Raw genomic sequence first — 19,995 nt, 5'->3', positions numbered from 1 at the left:
TCACTGCGAACTGAATACAATATAGAGTAAGATCTTCTGCCTTCATTTACTATGTAAAATAAAGTTGTGCTTTGATATGCATATTTTTAAAATTAAGATGTTTGTGAGTCTAATTGGATTAATTTTTTAGTTACTGTTTCCCCAAACAGATTTTCAAGACATATGAATTACAAATTGACAAATATTTTGGCTTAATGGACTCAGAAAGACGTGGCATTTGTATCCTGTAGAGGCAGCATGGTGTAGTGGTTAAGAATTCAGGCTCTAGAGTCAGACTGCCTAGATTAAAATCCCAAACCTTCCAATTATTAGTTTTATAATCTTAGAAAGTTACTTAACTTCTCTTTTCCTCAGTTTCCTTATTTATAAACCAAGCATAATAATGGTAACATACTTTGTAGGGTTGTTAAGAGGAATAAATGAGTTAATACATATAATAACTTAGAACAAACCTTGGCACAAAGGTAAGTGCTCAATAAATGTTAGTTGTTATTATTTGAATTCCAGCTTCGTCTGTTGCAAATGCGTATTCATGGTCAAGTTTAAGTAACTCTCTGAGACTTAGTTTCCTTATCTGTTGGAGTGAGATTTTATTTCATATGGTGGTTGTGAGGATTAAATGAGGTAACATATGTAAAATCTGTTTCACGTTGCCTGGTAAGTATTTAATAGATCCTAGTCTTCTTTTCCTTTATTGACCTGTTTTCAGGTACTAGCTACTGTGTTGGATGATCTGTGAACTTAATCATTTGAGTTATATATTGGAATATTACTTAATATTTTTTTTAAAACTTTGTCCTAAGAGGAACTCCCTGGCAGTCCAGTGGTTAGGACTCGGTGCTTTCAGTGCCGGGGCCCGGGTTCAATCCCTGGTTGGGGAACTAAGATCCCACAAGCTGCGTGGCATGGCCGAAAAGTAAAAATGAAAAATAAACAAAATTTGTCTTTGATTTTTCAGTAGATTTACTATGATTTGCTTAGGTGTGGTTTCTTTTGCACTGATACTATTTAGAGTTGCAGAGCTTCTTGAATCTGTTGTTTGTAGTATTTCATCAGTTTTTGAAAATTATCTCTTCAGGTGTTGCTTTTGTCCTATTCTCTCATTCCTTTCCTTCAGAAGCTCCAAGTAGACAAACGTTAGACCTTTGGACAATATACCACGTCTCTGTTCTGCTATGTTTTGTTTTTTGTTTTGTTTTTGTTTTGTTTGGGGTTTTTTTTGCGGTTTGTGGACCTCTCACCATTGTGGCCTCTCCTGTTGCGGAGCACAGGCTCAGCGGCCATGGCTCACGGGCCCAGCTGCTCCACGGCATGTGGGATCTTCCCGGACCGGGGCACGAATCCGCGTCCCCTGCATCGGCAGGCGGACTCTCAACCACTGCGCCACCAGGGAAGCCCCTGTTTTGTTTTAATGTCATTCTTTAAAACAGTAAAACAACCACGGCAACAACATCATCAACTACAACAAAAAACCACTGTGCTTCTGTTTAGAAAGTTTTTATTGACCTGTCTTTGAATTCGTTATAGCTTCTGCACCGTGATGTGTACTGTTAAATCTATCCAGTGAGTTCTTAATTTGATTTCTTTTTTAGTTCTATAATATCTGTTTTGTTCTTTTTTATAGATTTTAATTCTTGTTGAAATTCTCTACCTTTTCATCTGTTTTTTGACCTTTTTCTGTTACTTTTTGAACACATTATTCATAGTTATTTTAACTTCCTTATCTGCTAACTCTATCATTTGGACATCTTTGTGTCCGCTACTATTGTCTGTTTATATTTTTTATTATCATAGGACCCTTTTTCTTAAGATGCCTAGTAATTTTTTTTATTGAATGCTGGACACTGTGTATAAATAACTGCAAAGGCTCCAGATGATGTTATCTTCCCCTAGAGAGGATTTATCCTTTTCTCTTCTATGCAGTTAGAGTGGTCAGCTGTTCACTTTATTCCACTCAGGGGCTGAGCTGGGTTGGCGTTGGGTTGCGGACTTGGTAAACCTCAGTCTAACACTCAGTTGTGACCCCAAAGGGATTTCCGTTGAAAACCAGGTTAACCGTTTTTACCAGCACAAGAGGCTGTTGGGGATTTCTGCTCTGCTGTTGAGAGGTTTCTGGCTTAATTCCTTAGCCTTTTTGCCTATGCTGCTTTAGAATTGGTGGATGTTTTGAGGTGAAGACAGAGTTTGAAGGCTGAAGTCTTAAGACTTAAGTTTAAGACTTAACTGTCTTGGGTCTTCAGTTTTTGTCACTGCAGTTCTCTGTAGCTGGTGGGAGTGTTAACTGGTGTAACGACTTTCAGAGCAGTTTGACTATAACTAGGTAAATTGAAGACACAATTTATGACTCAGCATTTCTATGTGTTGGTAAATATCCTAGAGAAGCTTTTACAGTATATAGGGAAAAGTGGAAACTATTTCTTCAGTAAGAGAATAGCTGAACCAGGGCATATTTCTGCAAGAAAATATAACACTGCAGGAAAAAAGAATGCATTAAAATAAGAACTGTTTAATAATGATAATGTTCTGTATCTCTGCTATCCAATACAGTAGCTACTAGCCACATGTAGCTTTTTTTAAAAAAAATTATTTATTTATTTTGGCTGTGCTGGGTCTTAGTTGTGGCACGCGGGATCTTTTTAGTTGTGGCATGTGAACTCTTAGCGGCGGCATGCATGTGGGATCTCGTTCCCTGACCAGGGATGGAACTCGGCCCCCTGCATTGGGAGCGTGGAGTCTTACCCACTGGACCACTAGGCAAGTCCCCACATGTAGCTTTTGAGTACTTAAAATGTGACTAGTGCAACCAAGAAACTGAAATTTTAATTTCACTTAAAATTAATCTCAATTTAAATAGCTACATGTAGCTGTTGACTGCTGTATTGAACAGGACAGCAGTAGGTCTTATCAAAGATCATAATATTGGGACTATCCTGGCAGTCCAGTGGTTAAGACCCCACGCTTCCACTGCAGGGGGCACAGGTTTGATCCCTGGTTGGGGAACTAAGAATCCCTCATGCCATGCAGTGAGGTGAAAAGTTTTTTTTAAATTATAATATTAGTTATTACAGAAAAACAAGATGCAAAAGAATATGTACAATATGATACCATTCTTGTAAATTTTTAAAAGTCACCAATTAGTAATATATGTTCCATGGAATCACTCATGCATCAAAAGTACACAGCACATGTAGGGATGATATACTTCTGGAGAGGAAAATGGAAAAAGAGATTGGGGTAGAGTTTAGTTTTCTCTCTAATGAATTAATTTTGAAACAGATTTGAAACAAATGTGCAAACTGTTCAATCCCAGTGGTGGGGGTTCGAGTGACTAATTTTTCTGCATGCTATGTTTATAGGAGGCCAGAATGCTTTTTAAGTAAATGTGCAAAAAGTATTCTTTGATCCAACTGGCTGTTACAGACCAGGGTTCTTGGCCTCCTTAATTAGTAGAAATTGATCAGAGGCCAGACAAGAAATTCAGGCAAGGCTTTATTGGGGCCCCTGCTGTAGCAGGGGGGAGTGAGAACAAACAATAGGTTCCCTTGCTTGCTTGCTGCTTTCGGAGGGCTGGCGAGTTGGTTCCTTATGTGGGGTGAGGGTAGGGGTGTGTCCAGGGGTCGGGCGGGAGGGGTGGCGTAGGTGGTTTGCCCAGCCCTTAGGTGGTGCTGTGTGCAGGGGACATGTGCAGCACCCTGCTTTTGCTCCAGGCTCTTCAAAAGTGGCAGTTGGTTATTTTGGTTTCTTTGTATCTTTTGGGTCCAGAATTTGCCCTAGCATGCAAGCAGTTATTTTTGGTCCCATATAGTTTCTTTGTATTTATAGCTTAAGGAGAGGTGTCCAGGTGCAAGCTTTGCAGCATTGTAGCAAAGGTTCCCAGGTCCCAGGCCTGTCTCACAGCTACCCCTAGAAAGTTGCCCTGTAGGAGTAAAAGCACCAGAGTGTGAGGATGTAGGTACTGAGATACTTACTGCAGTTGTATCAGTAGGGATTATTTTGACATGTAGTGAGATGGCTGTGAGGAATTTGGCCACATATCTTTGCACAGCTGTATCCAACAGGAACATATTTTCCTTATTCTTTTTTTTTTGAGATGAAATTCACATAAAATAACCGTTTTTAAATGAATATACCATTAACCATTTTATTTATTTATTTATTTTTAAAATATTTATTTAGGCTGTGTTGGGTCTTAGTTGCAGCATGTGGGCTTCTTAGTTGCGGCATGCAGGCTCTTAGTTGTAGCATGCATGTGGGATCTAGTTCCCTGACCAGGGATTGAATCCGGGCCCGCTGCATTGGGAGCACGGAGTCCTACCCACTGAACCACCAGGGAAATCCCACCATTAACCATTTTAAAGTGAACAGTTTACTTGTATAACCTTATAGCTTATTCTTAAGAGAGATGCAAACACTTTCCCCTTAGAACCCCTTGAAAAAAATCTTTTCTTTCTTCTAAGCTTGGATTGGGTGAAATTATACATTAATTGGTTTAGAAACTCAGGCTTAAGCTAGTAGCAGTTTTCAAAAGGTGTTCTGTAGAGCTCTGGGGATTCCTGAGACCCTTTCATGGGTCAGGGAGATCAAAACTATTTTCATAAGGATAGTGAGATGTGAATTTGCCCTTTTTTGTGTTGACATTTGCACTAAATGGTGCAAAAACAATGGTGGTAAAACTGCTGGTGCCTTAGCACAGATCAGGGCAGGGGCACGAAACTGCTAGTAGTCATTATATCTTCCACTGCCACATACTTGCAGCGAAAAAAATCTAGTTCTACTAAAGAATGTCCTGATTAAGTAGTAAAAATTATTAATTTTATTGTGTTGACTTCTGAGTACTTGTTGTTTTCATATTCTCCGTGACAGGAATGGGAAGCCCACAATTAAGCACTTTTCCTAGATACCAGAGGAAGGTGATTAACTCATGGGAAAGCATTTGTGTAGTTTGAATTGCAAGCTGAGCTAGCCAGATATTTTTCATGGAATACCATTTTTACTTGAAAGAGTTATTCAGAGACAAACTGTGTTTGTTCAGACTAGGGTATTTGACAGTCATTTTCTCAGAAATGAACAAAGTGTGCTTGTCACTTCAAAGAAGGCAACTGACAGTGTTTGTTGCCAATGATAAGGTTCAAACTTTCAAGCAAATGTCAGAATTTTGAAAAATTTCTGTCTACCACCTAATACTAAAGAAGTTTTTTCGAGATCACAGTGATATTAATAAATGTGATTTGGGGGGATTGCATAATGAAATATGTGAACATTTGGAAGATCTGCATAACTGAGTGAACTAAACATTTTCCAAATGAGCAATGCATGGTATTTAAAAAAATCAAGCCACGGAGATGGGGAGGGATAAATTAGTAGTATGGGATTGACAGATACAAACTACTATACATAAAATAGATAAGCAACAAAGATTTACTGTATAGCATAGGGAACTATATTCAATATCTTGTAATAACCTGTAATGGAAAATAAGCTGAAAAAAAAATTAGTGTATAACTGAATCACTTTGCTGTACACCTGAGACTAACACAGTATTATAAATCAACTATGCTTCAATTAAAAAAAAAAAAAAACCCAAACCAAAAAAAAAAAAAAAAAACCAAGCCAGACAGTAAAGAGATGTGCAAACATCTACATACTATTTTCACTAATTTTGTTTGTTTTGAAAATTATAGTTATTTTCTTCAAAATGTGAATAAATGCCATTGTACACTCATGAGAGAATGAGAGTGAAAAGGCAAATAATGTCTTGTCTTAGTATTATGAAGATAGTTTGACCCTGAGAGTCTCCAGAAGAAGAAGCTTCAGGGTCTTTGGACCATACTTCGAGAACTGGTGCTTGAGAGGAATTCATACACGTGCCCAAGTAGACAAAAAGTATAAGGCTATTGATTATAGTATTGTTTGTAATAGTAGACAACAACCTTATCTAACCATAGAGGTAATAGATACATGAAATCTGTATACCTCCAGTGTAAATTTATGCAGCATTTAGGGGCAAATCAACATGGAGACATATAAAAGCAATGTTTTGTAAATAAAGCAAGATTGAAAAAATATATGTATGATATAACTTATAAAATATTTTAAAACATACAAACCAAACAGTATATATTTTTTTGCAGGTAAGTACAAATATTTGTAGAAGAATTTTAAAAGGATGTATGCCACGGAAGGATATATACCATGATAGTGGTTACCTCTAGGGAGTTGGAGCAGGGAATTGTAGACTGGTGTTATCTGTAATCTTTTATTTCTTTATGAAATTAAAGACTAAGAGAAAATATGACAGTATTAACAACTGTTAATTTGGGATTTTGGAATTAGATGTTTATTGTGCACTTTTCTGCATTTTCAGATAGTTTAAAAGATCTCTTTTTAAAATTTAAATAAATTGTAACAAGTTATTAATATCTTTATTATGCTTACTTTATTGACAAGAAAACAGATTACAACAAATTTATGAAAAAAATGGACAGTCTGTTAAATTTTATTATTAACAGTGAAGTGTATCATTTTTTGCCCACTATTAGCAAAAGAAAACAGTAATATTCTGTGTGGAGAGAGTTTGGTGCAATGTAGTCTTAAATGTTTCTGGTGGCATTTTATGTGGAGAAAATTCTTTTCTGAAAGCAATTTTAGAAACTATTCTAAGGGCCATAAAATCATTCATTCTCTTTGACTTGTTTGTCCTACTTTTTGGAATCTCTCCTAAAGAACTAATCCATAGTATGAAACAATTTATAGGCATTAAAGCACTATTCGGAATGGAGTTTAGCAATAGAATAATGATTACATTAATTAGTTTACTTGATATGCAGTTATTAAACAAATAAATGTAAAGACTAAATGGCACTATGGAAAAATATAAAGGGGTATGTTAAGTTTTAAAAAGGGATATGAAATTATCAGTCTGTTGTAATTATAATTGAATTAAGGAATCATGTTAAATTATTTTAGAGTGATGGAGTTATGTGACTTTTTTCTTCCTCCACTGCTTAAAAATTTTTCAGTATTATTTTTATCTTGAAATGCTGTATGTATTTATTTTTGATATATGTGATGATTGGATTTTCTTTTTAAAATATTATTTTGGACTTGTCTCCTCCAAATTTCAATCCCTCGCCTAACTCTTTAAACTTTAGGCAGAAATTAAACGTCTTCAGGAAGCCAATAAGGCAGCTCGGAAGGAAAGACAGCTGATTCTTAAACAGCAGGAGGAGATAGAAAGGATCCGACAGACCACCATAAAACTTCAGGAGAAGTTGAAGTCTGCAGGGGAGAATAAATTGGTAAATTACATGAAATTATTATTAATTTGTTTTCTGCCTCATGTTGCTTGCTAATAACTAACTCTACCTCATCTTCTAATGTGGTGGGTGTGTTCATTCTAGCACTGTGATACAGTAATGCACCAGGATAAAGTTCTATGTATGTGCCTTTATGTAAAGTGAGTCTTTTTTTTACTCTCATGGGATATTCAAGTTTTGAAAGGGACATGTAGGTCATATATTAGTTTAAAAATGTTTTCCATTTATAAATTCAGTTGGGACAGAGAGCCTTGTTTTTGCTTATCAATCCAAATATCAATATCAATATATATTCCTCAGAATTAATGGGAATATATTCAATCCAAATATATTCCTCAGAATTAATGGGAGGAATTAATTATTTTTGCTCTTTACATAATACTTTTGTCAGCTCTCTAATGCCTAATATAATGATACAAGGTTCAAAGGAAATATTCAGACAAAAACAAAATTTGGACCTATTCTGAAATACTGTAAAGTGTCAATATAGTGTTGGAAAACTCAGCCTATATAGCAATACAGTTAAATAAATCTCTTAATATTCACTGCTTTGATTTTTAAAATACACTTTAAATTTTGAAACAGTCTCAGATTTATAGAAAATTTCAAACACAGTGCAAAGGGCTTTGATTTTCTCAGTCGAGAGTTACGTTGCCAACAAATTAATATTGACACATTAGTTTTCATTATCTCTTTAATCTCTTTCAGTCTGGAAAAGTTCTTGACTCTCATGACCTTCACACTTTGGAAGATTACATGCCAGATATTTTGTAGAATGGTCCTCAAGTTGGGTTTGTCTGATCTTTCCTCATAATTAGATTCAGGTTGTGCATCTTTGGCAGGAATATCACGGAAGTGATGCTGTGTTGTTCTCTGCATTCAATCAGGTGGCACCTGATTTTGATTTATCTCATTACTGATGATGTTAACTCGAACACTTGATTAAGGTGGCATCTACCATACTTCACTGTATAGTTACTCTCTTTCTCTTTGTAATTAATAAGTGCATTGCATGAAGGTATTTTGAAGCTACATACATTGCTGTTCTTCGTCAAAGTTAAATTTATTCTTTTATTTATATCAGTATGAACTCACGGATTCGTGTTTTACTCAGCATTATAATCTGTTACTATCATCATTTGTTTTGATGCTCACTTTTTCTCAAATTGGGCCATTAGGAGCCTCTTCAAGCAGGTTTCTGTGTCCTTTTGACATGTATCCATCAGTCTTTGAGCACTTTCATGTTTTCTGGAACAAGATGTTTCAGGGTCATCTTTTACTTTCCCTGCCTCTGCCTTGGAATCAGCTGTTTCTCCAAGGAGGCTAGTTATTTAGAAATCAAGATCTGGTGCTAAGCATGCTCACTGCTATTCAGGTTTTGTTGCTCCTAAGCAACAAATCTAGGGACTATATAAGTACATGTATATACATTTTACTTGTGTGATATAATTTTATCCTTTAAGTAATACCTTAATTTCAGCTATTTTACAAATACTGTTTTGAAGATAAATTAATTTTGAAATGACAGTGTTTAAATCAGTTTGAGATCTTAAATTCCAGTATAATTATAATACTTTACTACCCCCTATTGTTTGCAGGACTCTCATAGTGATGATGATACAAAGGATAATAAGGCAACCAGTCCTGCTCCAACTGACTTGGAGACCCGCAGTCCTTCCCCCATTTCAATCTCCAGCAGTGAAACTAGCAGCATTATGCAGAAACTGAAGAAAATGAGAAGCCGCATGGATGAAAAGTAATTCATTTAAAAAATATATCTCCTATTTACACTGAAAGTAGTAGCAACAAATAATATTTTTAATGTATTTCATTAGATTGATACAACATAAAATTTTATGGATTCAGTTGCATTTTAGCAGAGTTATTAAGTCATCCTAGGAGTCAGTTAACTGTAGACCTTATTTATAAAACAAATTTTCTTGATCTTAAATAGAGACAGGTTTCTTATTTTAAAAACCAAAGTAGTATTTGCACATATACCCATGACAGCGTTTTCTCCTTTCTTTTATTAGAAGTTATGAGTAAGTGTGAAATTTTTACCTTTTCTGAAATCTGAGGACATATCCACTGACTTGAGGGAGCAATTTAATGGTATATCTTGAGATCTCATCCTGTGACTCTGACAACTGTGAGGCTTACTCAAGTAGAAGAGTGAAATTTTAAACTTGTGAGTGGGTCTGAATTGCTCGATTAAAACCAGAAAGTCTGAAATTCTCCTGGGATGTTGAATGATTTGGCAGTCTACCATTCTTCTAAAACATTTCTAAGCGTTATTTTTTGAAGACTCTTAAAGAAAGCTACTCTTACTTAGATATAGCTCAATTATGTGTCAGCTTTGACGTACCAAGTGACATTTACATGAGAGTTTACTCCTTTGCGTGTACATTTGGTTAAATACGCTTATAAAGTAGCTGCTTGTGGACTATTTTCTACCTTTTTTAAGTATAGAAGAGAGGTCCATTAAAATTTTTTTTGACTGCTCTTTTATTTTAAGTTAGCAATTTGAACCACAGATTAAACTTAAGTTGTATCTTGATATCCTTTGGCAGTATACTGCCCATCACCAAATTTAATAATACTCTATGTTTATATGTGACATCAACCTATGATTTAGTTATTTTCTGAACAGTCAAGCAGTTGTAAGTCAAACCTTACTTTCTATAGGTACAGTGTTGTACACTGGCACTTCATTGCTTAATTGAAATTGCACTTCAGTAACTTAAAATTGGCCTTTGATAACTTAAAAATACCTAAATTGATTATGAAGATAAGTTTAAATAATAGAAATTTTTAAAATAAAAAATATAAGGGGGTGAAAACTGAATAGTTACAAATGTGTAAGTGTACCTTTTGTATGATTTCCATGGGATAGACCAATTAAGACTATTCAAATAGGAATTCTTTTTTACTTCCTGATAAAAATTTCCAGTAGCCAGTGTGAGACATACTGGATTGCTCCAGGGATCTTTGAATTCAGAATAATCTATCTCATAAATTTTTATAACTGATTTGGCATTTTATATCTGCCTCTAAATGCCTTTGGATCATACATGTTGGAGGAAGGACAGCTTCAAGGGAAATTTCTTCATCAATTCCTTGCTTGTCTATACCAGTAAAATCTTCATTGCTGGTCTCTATGAATAATATTCCAATAATTTTAATCACATCCATGGAAGGAACTGCTAATCCTATTCTGTTTGTGAGATTAGTCAGTTTATATGGTGTTTATTTGAGATTTGGTTAAAACTTTAAAAACCCTAAATAACAAGTTAAAGGTTGAATTTATTGACTTTGTTCTAAGTTTTGTTATTTATTTTCTCAGAGCCCAAAATACTAAAGACCTAGAATTTTTTTTATCATTGCTCTACCTTCCTTTGTCAACTACTGCAGTAAACTTTTGAGAAAAGGCCTTGAAGCATTCAGTGACTTATTGATTTGTTGTTTGAAGCAATGCAGTTGTGTTTGTGGTAGGGCTGGGGTAAGGACAGTAGTTGCAGAGAAATTAGTTTTAATGTTTGGAAGATGATGCTGAAATTTGAGGATGAAGTGGAGTATTTTCCAAAATTAGCAGTGCATTAAAAACGGAGATCACTGTTAATTTTTTTTGATCTCCAGAACAAAGCGCAGTTGGTCCTTGAGCAGCGTGGGGGTTGTGTTAGCAATGCTGCCCTTCCGCATAGATGAAAATCTGCCTAAAACTTGCGTAGTCGGCCCCCCATAATCGTGGTTCCTCTATGTATGTGGTTCTTCTGTATCTGTAGTTCTATATCTGCGGATTCGGCCAACCACAGATCATGCAGTACTGCAGTATTTGCTACTGAAAAATATTCACATGTAAGTGGACCTATGCATTTCAAACCCACTCACTGTTCAGGGATCCACTGTAATGTGAAAACTAATTTTTGAATACTACTCAGGTTACCAAAGCTTCAGAGTTACTTCTCTTTCAACAATGTTGGAATGTCAGCTCAATAGAGTGAGTTAATTTTGTAGTCATTTGCTACAGTAGATAACTAATAAAATTATTTGAGCCTTTGCTACTAGGCACTATTATTTGTTTTGTAGATTAGAAAAGGCCATCTTCTAAGAGATTACTATTTTACTAATATAAAACACTTGTCAGAAAATAGTCACCCTTCTCAATAAGTTTAGCTAACTTTGGGAGGAACTTTTTCATATATATTACTGTTTATTGTTAACTCTCTGAACTTTGATTCTGTGATAAATATTTTTCTGAAGTGGTCAAACTATTCTTGGCTCCAGTGAAAGATTTCCTTCTTTAATATTTCACTGAGACAACAATACCTTTGTTAAAGTTTGTATTTCTAATCTATGGCTTTTCTTTTTTTTTAAATAAATAAATAAATTTATTTATTTATTTATTTTTGGCTGAGTTGGGTCTTTGTTGCTGGGCGCGGGCTTTCTCTAGTTGCGACCAGCGGGGGCTACTCTTCGTTGCAGTGCACGGACTTCTTGTTGCAGAGGCTTCTCTTGTTGCGGCGGACAGGCTCTAGGTGTGTGGGCTTCAGTAGTTGTGTCTCGCGGGCTCTAGAGCGCAGACTCAGAAGTTGTGGCACACGGGCTTAAGTTGCTCCGCGGCTTGTGGGATCTTCCCGGACCAGTGCTCGAACCCGTGTCCCCTGCATTGGCAAGCAGATTCTTAACCACTGCACCACCAGGGAAGCCCCTCTATGGCTTTTCTTGACCTGTGTACTGAGTTGACATTTTAGAAATAATTTCCATTTCTATAGTTAAGAGCAAAAGAAATTTAAACTATGAAAGAGGTTAGTAATAATGAAAATATGTTTGCAAAAGCCACAGACTGACTAGCCCTCAGTTTTTTGATAATTATTGGTAAACGAAATCTGAGTTTTGTTTACTACTGTGAGGGGCATTATTTACAGTATAAAGCTGTGAAACATATTCAGGGGAAAAAAACATACAGTTGACTCTTCCTGTTAATTTGCCAATTCTGTTTTAGGAAAATTATTTACTGAGCAAATGAAACACTGAAGGAATGGTGTTTATCTTCTTCTTTAAGTGTTAAAATAGGATACAGTGCGTTTTTTTCTTTCATTTGTTAATAGCAGCTTGTTCTTCTGTATTATTTATTAATTATATACTTATTCCCTCAGCAATTATTTTTTGGGAAATGTGTGAATATAGTAGGTTCTGAGGGATAAGAAGATGAATCAAACATAAACCCTGCCCTTGAAAAGCTTATAGTATAGGTGGAAAAAAGAAGAAATATCAGGTTCCTTTAGTGAAGTATATAAAAATCTATTGCTAAGGAAGCTCAGAAGAGGAAGAAATTTTTACTGAAAAGAGTATATATATCAAGGAAATTTTCTTGATGAGTGTTCAGAGTTAAATACTTTGCATTTGCAAGTGAAGGCTTTTGCTATTCCATTAAAGAAGACATTTTTATTAAAATTTTAAACAATGTATTAAATATCATTGCCTTAAATTAGAAATATAGTTTTCTTAGAGAAGGTTCTAGACTAAGTGTAGTGGATGAATAAATCCTGATAGTCTGATAGTGTGCTTTTTTTTTTTCTTCCTAGATTAGGGATGATGTACCTGTATTATTTAATTTATTTAAGTATATGCAGATTATTAAACAATTTAATAGATTTTGCTGTAGGAAAAATAGACTGTATTTTCTTTTAGGTCAGTACTATCCATATGCTCATTTATCTTCCTTTTTGAATATCATTTAAAATGCTTAAGTACTTAAAAGAATTGATCCATTTTATAATTAAAAGCACTAGTTTTCATTTTTACTTGTGACAGTATAGAGTTAAAGAATTGTTTAGATCCAGAAAGAATTTTAAAATAATTTAAGATATTAAGTTTTTATTTTGTTTAACATCTTTCGTAATCAAATGGTTTTAGAACTGGAAGTTCTATTTAAAATTTAGATCATAATTTTGCTTAAAAAGTGTGAGGAAGTACTTAAATGAAGAAGGAATCATAAAATGTTGGAACTAGTCGGTCCTTAGGGAGGTCATCTAGTATAGTCCCTTGGTTCTACAGGAAGAAATTGAGGCCTGCAGAGATTAAGTGCCTTGTCCCAGGTCAGGTAGCATAATGGCAGAGCTAGAAGAACTAGAACCCTACTCTCTGGACTTCAGCCAGCTAAAGTGAAAACTGAGTTAGCACATCTGCTTCCAACCTTGTAGTTTTTTTAAATAACTGCATTGATGACTTAAAGGTATCTCAGTAGAAATTGACCCTTCAAAATAGTATTTGTTGAAACTGGCAAGGTGCTCAGTGCCTGATTACTACGGTTGAATAGCTGCATAGCTAAAGTTTAGAGTGTAAAATTTTGACTTTAAAAGTGTATTACTTACTTTTGAATTTCTAAAGCTTAAACATTATAGGAACATAATTATTTCCATACTAGATTAAATCTATCATATGTCTCATCCTAGTCCAGTGTTCTGTAACTGTCAGAGGCCTTGTTGGGGAATGCCTTGATAATAGCCATAAAGTGTATTAGTAACATTTTCTATTAATAGTCATTTATGTTTCCATCATTCACAAATTTTGTTTATTTCTTACTTGTGCAGCATCTTGAAGGATTGTTAACTCTAGTGTGAAGTGCTACTGCTTCTTTTATCTCAATTTTATACAACTTTTAAGAGACACTTGAATTCTAGAATGTATGTATATTAAATAAGGAATGTGTGTTTCTGGGATGAAGTTCCAACTTTAAGTTAAACTTTTCTTACACTATCTCTTAAACCATTTTCTTTTTTTTTTTTTTAGCCATTTCTTTTGTTGTTCATTTCTAACCTAGAGCTTTTGAATATGCTTAATCTTTGTAAATGGAAAGTAAATAATTAGTATTTGTTCTAATAGAGAAAATTATTATCCTCTATATTGGGTTGGACAAAAAAATTTAATATGTATTTTTTTTACAGTTTATTTCACATCTTCCAATGTTCTACTTTTTGTACTAGGTCATGCATGCATTTAGCAGTTATATACTTGAGAGGGTGGGTGATATTTGAATGTTATGAATAGATTTTTTTGGACCTTTTCCAAGTACATTTGTTTTTGCATAATTGGCATCAAAATAAGTTTATTATACATTCATAAAGAATGGCAAGGAAGATTGAAGTGTCTTATTGAAACTTGGCAAAATTGCACAAAAACTTCAGTGCAGAAAATCAAGGCAATCCAGATATGATAGAGAGAGAGAGGGAGGGAGGGAGAGAGGGAAAGAAAGAGATAGAGCGAGTATGTAACTGAACAGAGGGAAGGTGAAATATTAAGTTGTATGTGGAGAAACAGACGCTGAAATCATCTGTTATCTAAAGATATACATGTAGTCAAGATTCTACATACTTTTTAAAATTCAAATGAATGACTGGATTCATACCTAGATTTTCTCACTTCTTTGACTTACTGGTATTATTCCTTGCCCTTCCAAGGCAATAAATGTTGCCTTGATCTACAGGTTATTGTTGTGTGCATGTGAACAGGAGCATGCTCTGTCAAAGAGAATTAACCTTTCCAAACCTTTTATTAGACTTATTTATCCTTTCATATATACAATGGTCTATTTACTATTAAAAAAAGAGAGAAACAATTAGTTTTTTCCTACTTTTATAAGTTTAACATATGGAATTTCTTCTTACTTTTAACCTTATTGATTGAATTGTCCACAGCATGATTTTTTTTTTACTACTGGTAGTGTTTATTGAAACTATCTTAGTTTATTCTTAATTATTCATCGTGGTTTTTTATAGAATGGGTATTGTATTTCAGTATTATTATTTAAGTGGGCCTTTGTTAAATATAAAGCAAGATACCTCCAGTAGGTCCTGTTGACAGTAAGTTTTATGTTGTAGATGTGAACAAGGTATTTTTACTATAAATTGACTTTTTAAACTATATAACTATATTCAAGCTTAGATTATAATGGTAAGGTTAAGTAAGGCAAATGTACTGCTTTTTAAATTTAAATTCAAGCTTAAAATACATGACAAGGTACAGATATAAAAACTACTCGTTGAGAATTACATATGTATATACAATTGCTGATATGCTAGGTTCATGCCCATAATTGTTGTACTCTGTGTTAAAGCTTATGAGAAAACTTACTTAGCTTCACACTCTACTTCTCATTACTTTACTCACAAACAAATAAATTTACCTGAAAGTATACGTGATGGTTAAGCAGGAGCTGAGAAGAAAGGCACGTATATTCAGAAATCTTTGGTAAGATGTATAAAAGTATATGTTTTATATGTCACACAAAGTATAACACTTGCTTTAACTGAGTAGCTTATAATGTTATTCAGGAAGCATATTAAAAAGTTCTGCACTCAGCTCTTATGCTTTCCCTTTTTCATTCTTTCTGCCTCTTGATCTCTTGGTTTTAAAATCTTCCTCCTTATTTTGTAGACACTGCTCTCCCGTTCACTACTTCTTCTCTGTCTTTACGTCTCATCACTGGGCCTCTCTCAGTGTCTGTTTTCCCAACCTTCATCCCAAATTCCAGCTGTATATCTACAACCAGTTGGTCAGGTAACTTTGCACCTTTTTCAGTGCACTCTTTGATAGAGCATGCTCTTTTTGTTTGTTTTTATTGCTTTTTTTTCTTTCTTTTTTTTTCTAACAGCCTAGGGGCCTCTTGTCAAACGTCCCATAGATTTTACCTTTTTGTTTCCACATTAATTTGACATGCTGATTGTTTAAGAAGTGGAGTGATAGTTCTTGTGCTTTTTATTAAGTGTTTGTTGGATATGTGAATGTATTTTTGTTGATTAGCTACCACTACAGATCTAACACTTACAATATGAGCAGCCCACCTTTCATTTAGCTATGGCGTCTACATTTGAGGAGAGCAAATAGTAGCTTTTTAACTACTCAAATAACTTCCTAAATCAGTTATGTCCCCTAACCCTTTGGAGCTAAGATACACTGGGCTGTTTAATTCCAGAGATTGGGTTAAATTGAGAAGTTTGAGGCATTTGGTGCATCCTTTTACTCAAGTAAATAAATAGTCATGTTTTATACATAAGGCATCTGACTGTGGTTCTCAGTGTTCTCTCCATGAAAAACAGGTAGACTGTCACCTGACATTGCATTTCCCAGGTAGTGAAAACCAAACTTACTATACCTGAAGCAAAACCAGACTGAATTTGAATATAAAAATCAAAAAGGGACATGAACAGGTTTTTTGTTTGCTTGCTTGTTTGGGATTTTGGGGGTTGTTTTTTTTGTTGTTGTTTTGGTCTTCGTTGTTTTGAGTTTGTGTGTTTTCTGGTCTTAGCCTTCAGAATAAATTCCTTGTATCTTCTGTTATGAAAAAGAATCACCTATGAAGAATGAATACATTAAGTACTATCAGTCATGGTTAGCCAAATATTCTGAAGATTTTTTTTCCTGAAATTACCCCACAGTTTTTCCTTTGCTAAATTTCCAAATAATTAATTACAAGTAAAATAAATAAATTCTCTTACTTGCTGAATACTATCACTTACCAAAGCTCGTATTATCTCAAACTTTTTTCAGAGGAATACTATGAATGTCCTGTTTTATACAACTTTTTGATAACGTAATGAGTAATAAAGCTCTCAAAGTGATTTCTGCCTATAGATTTGTTCTCTCACTGTTTTTCATGGTGTAACCATAGGTTTCTGACAAAGCGAGAGCAAAAACTAATGCAAAGGCGCCAACATGCGGAGGAGCTACTAGAGTGGAAGAGACGTTTAGATGCAGAGGAAGCAGAAATTCGTCAAATGGAAAAACAAGCTTTGGCTGCCTGGGACAAAGAATTGATAAAACCTAAAACTCCTAAGAAAGAACTGGAGGACCAGAGAGCAGAACAGAAAGGTAATAAAGACTAACTATTCAGACTACATACTAAAAGTCTAATGTAACTGAAAGATTTACTTAATTATTTTAAAAAATGGTGAATGATTAAGGGTGAAGAAGGTGATACAACTATGAATGCTACAGATATTGAAAAGATAAGAGAATACTGTGAATACCTTTATGCTAATATACTTGAAAACTTAGAAGAAATGGGTAAATTCTATGAAATGGAAATGGGTTGTTCTAGGACCACGTGGGGTTTAACACCTACTAAAAGTTGATAATGTGGTGAATTACTTAAACAGATTAAAGGAGAAAAATTACATGATATCTCAGTGGATTCAGAAAAATCACTTGATAAAATCCAAAAAAGCCTTTGGAATAAAACAAATAAATCTCACATCAAATTAGCAATAGAAGGGGACTTTCTTTACCCAGTGTAGGATATCTATTAATGAAAACAAAAAACCAAACCCGCAGCAGACTTCATACTTAATAATAAAACATAGAAAGTTTTCCCTTTGAATTTGGAAATTAGACAAAAAGATGCTTATTTTCACTTACGGAGTGAAAGGAAGAAGCAAAACTCATTATCTTATTGAGAAGAGCAGATGAAAAGGCTATGCACATAGAAAATCCAGCATTTACATGTCAGTTATTAGAATTAGTGAGTTTAGCAAGGTTGTGGATATAAAATCCATAAACAAAACTCAATTGCATGTCTGTAGATAAGCAGAAATTGGTTAGAAAAATCTAATTATTAAAAGATGCCATTTATAAATTTAACAATAAGTATTGAAGATCTTTACGGAGAAAAATTTATAATTTTATTAGGAGACCAAATTTTTTATTAGGAGACTAATTTTATTAGAGAAGACCAAAATAAATAGAACTTTACCATATTCACAGATAGCTTCAGTGTCATAAAGATGTTAGTTCTCTCTGAACTTATTGGTAGGTTCAAGACAATTTAAATCAGAAACCTGGCAAGATTTCTTTGTAGGGTTTGACAGGCTTATTTTAAAATTTATATGAGGGCTTCCCTGGTGGTACAGTGGTTAAGAATCCGCCTGCCAGTGTAAGGAACACGGGTTCGAGCCCTGGTCCGGGAAGATCCCACATGCCTGCAGCAGCTAAGCCCGTGAGCCACAACTCCTGAAGCCCACGCACCGCAACCAAGAGTAGCATCCACTCACTGCAACTAGAGAAAGCCCGTGCGCAGAAACGAAGGCTCGATGCAGCCAAAAATAAATCAATAAGTAAATTTATTAAAATAAATAAAAATAAAATAAAATTTATATGAAAGAGCAAAGGACCAAAAAGCAGAGACATTCCTAAAGAAGAACCACAAAATGCAGGAACTTACCAGTTTCAACACCTCTAAGAGTATAATAATTAAGACAATATGATATTTGTTATCAGAGACAAATAGATTATGAAACAAATAGCTCAAAAAAGATCTGTGCATATATGGAAAGTTGACTTCTGACACAGGTAACTTAGGAGACTAGTGAATAAAGGAGGGACTCTCCAATAAATTTTGTGCGAGGTAAAAATAAAGTTGGGTCCCTACATGACAGTATAAAAAGATCGATCTCAAGGAGGGAGAAAGGTGTAAATGTGAAATTTAAACTATAAAACTTTTAGAGACAATATAAGAGAATATCTCTATGACATCAGGGGGAGGGAAAGATTTCTTTAACGTTATGCAAGACAAAAATCATAAAGGGAAAGATTGATAAATTTCACTTTAATTAAGAATTTCTGTTCATTAATACATATAAAGAAAGTAAAACAGAATAAGATATTTGCAATACATATGAGTGACAAAGGAATAGTATAAGAATATGTAAGCAACTGCTATGAATCAATAATAAAATGACAACCACATTAAAAAAAACAGGCAAAAGAGCAAATGGTTCACAAATAAGAAACTCCAGTCAGTAAACATATGAAAAGGTGTTCAACTTCATTAGTAATCAGAGCATAAAAACCATAAAGACATACCATTGCATGCCTGTGTTCACTTCCTAGGGCTGCCATAACAAATTACCACAAATTTGGTGGCTTAAAACTTTTTTTTATTCTCTCGCTTCTGGAGGCCAGAAGTACAAAATCAAGGCTTTGGCAGGACTGTGTGCTCCCTCTGAAGGGTCAAGAAGACAGTTCTTTCCTTCCTTCTTCCAGCTTCTGGTGGTATGCTGTAGGCATTCCTCGTGTCTGCTTAACTAAGTCTCACACAGTCTTCTCTTACATGTCTGTCCTTCTCTTTTGTCTCACAAGGAAACCTGTCATTGAATTTAGGGCCTACCCAGATAATCCAGGATGATCTCATCCTGAGATCCTTAACTTAATTACATCCGCAGACCTTTTTTCCAAATAAGATTATATTCACAGGTTTTGGGGGTTGAGACATGGACACATCTTTTGGGGAGCCATCATTCACCCCATTTAAAAAAATCCATCAAACCTGTTGGTATGTAGGTGGAACAAAGAACTGCTGGTGTGAGTGTTAATTGTTAAACCTAGTTTGAAAAACAGGTTGAAAGGCGAGGCATTAAAAATAATCAATAAAATGATAAAAATAATAAAGCCAGGTACACATGTCCTACAGTTCAGCAATTCCATTGCCAAGTATAAATCCTAGAGCAATGGTTCTTAAAGTATGGTCCATGGTCTCTGAGATCCTTTCAGAAGGTCTGAATAATACTGACATATTGTTTGCCTTTTTCACTGTGTCAGCATTACACTGGTAGTATAAAAATAATGGTGGGTAAAATTGCTGATGCCTTAATATGAATCAAGGCAGTGGCACCAAATCATATAA

The 19,995-nt window shown here is 34.6% G+C and overlaps 1 protein-coding gene across 7 annotated transcripts in view; it reads left to right on the top strand.

Annotated features, from left to right (window-relative positions):
- The window catches only part of CEP350 (centrosomal protein 350), a 139,552-nt gene that overhangs the window by 66,930 nt on the left and 52,627 nt on the right, over positions 1-19,995 (top strand). For all 7 annotated transcript variants that reach the window (XR_012331324.1, XM_073803734.1, XM_073803741.1 and 4 more), the window contains 3 exons: positions 7,152-7,298; positions 8,915-9,072; positions 16,987-17,186. Coding sequence is in view for 6 of the 7 variants with exons in the window: in XM_073803734.1 (XP_073659835.1) it covers positions 7,152-7,298; positions 8,915-9,072; positions 16,987-17,186 (505 nt within the window). In the remaining variant the exon portion in view is untranslated. The remainder of the gene's footprint in view (positions 1-7,151; positions 7,299-8,914; positions 9,073-16,986; positions 17,187-19,995) is intronic.

The sequence above is a fragment of the Tursiops truncatus genome, chromosome 1 (assembly GCF_011762595.2).
Source record: "Tursiops truncatus isolate mTurTru1 chromosome 1, mTurTru1.mat.Y, whole genome shotgun sequence".
Taxonomy (NCBI): domain Eukaryota; kingdom Metazoa; phylum Chordata; class Mammalia; order Artiodactyla; family Delphinidae; genus Tursiops; species Tursiops truncatus.
The sequence above is the reverse complement of the archived record's forward strand: the minus strand, read 5'-3'. Positions and strand labels throughout refer to the sequence as shown.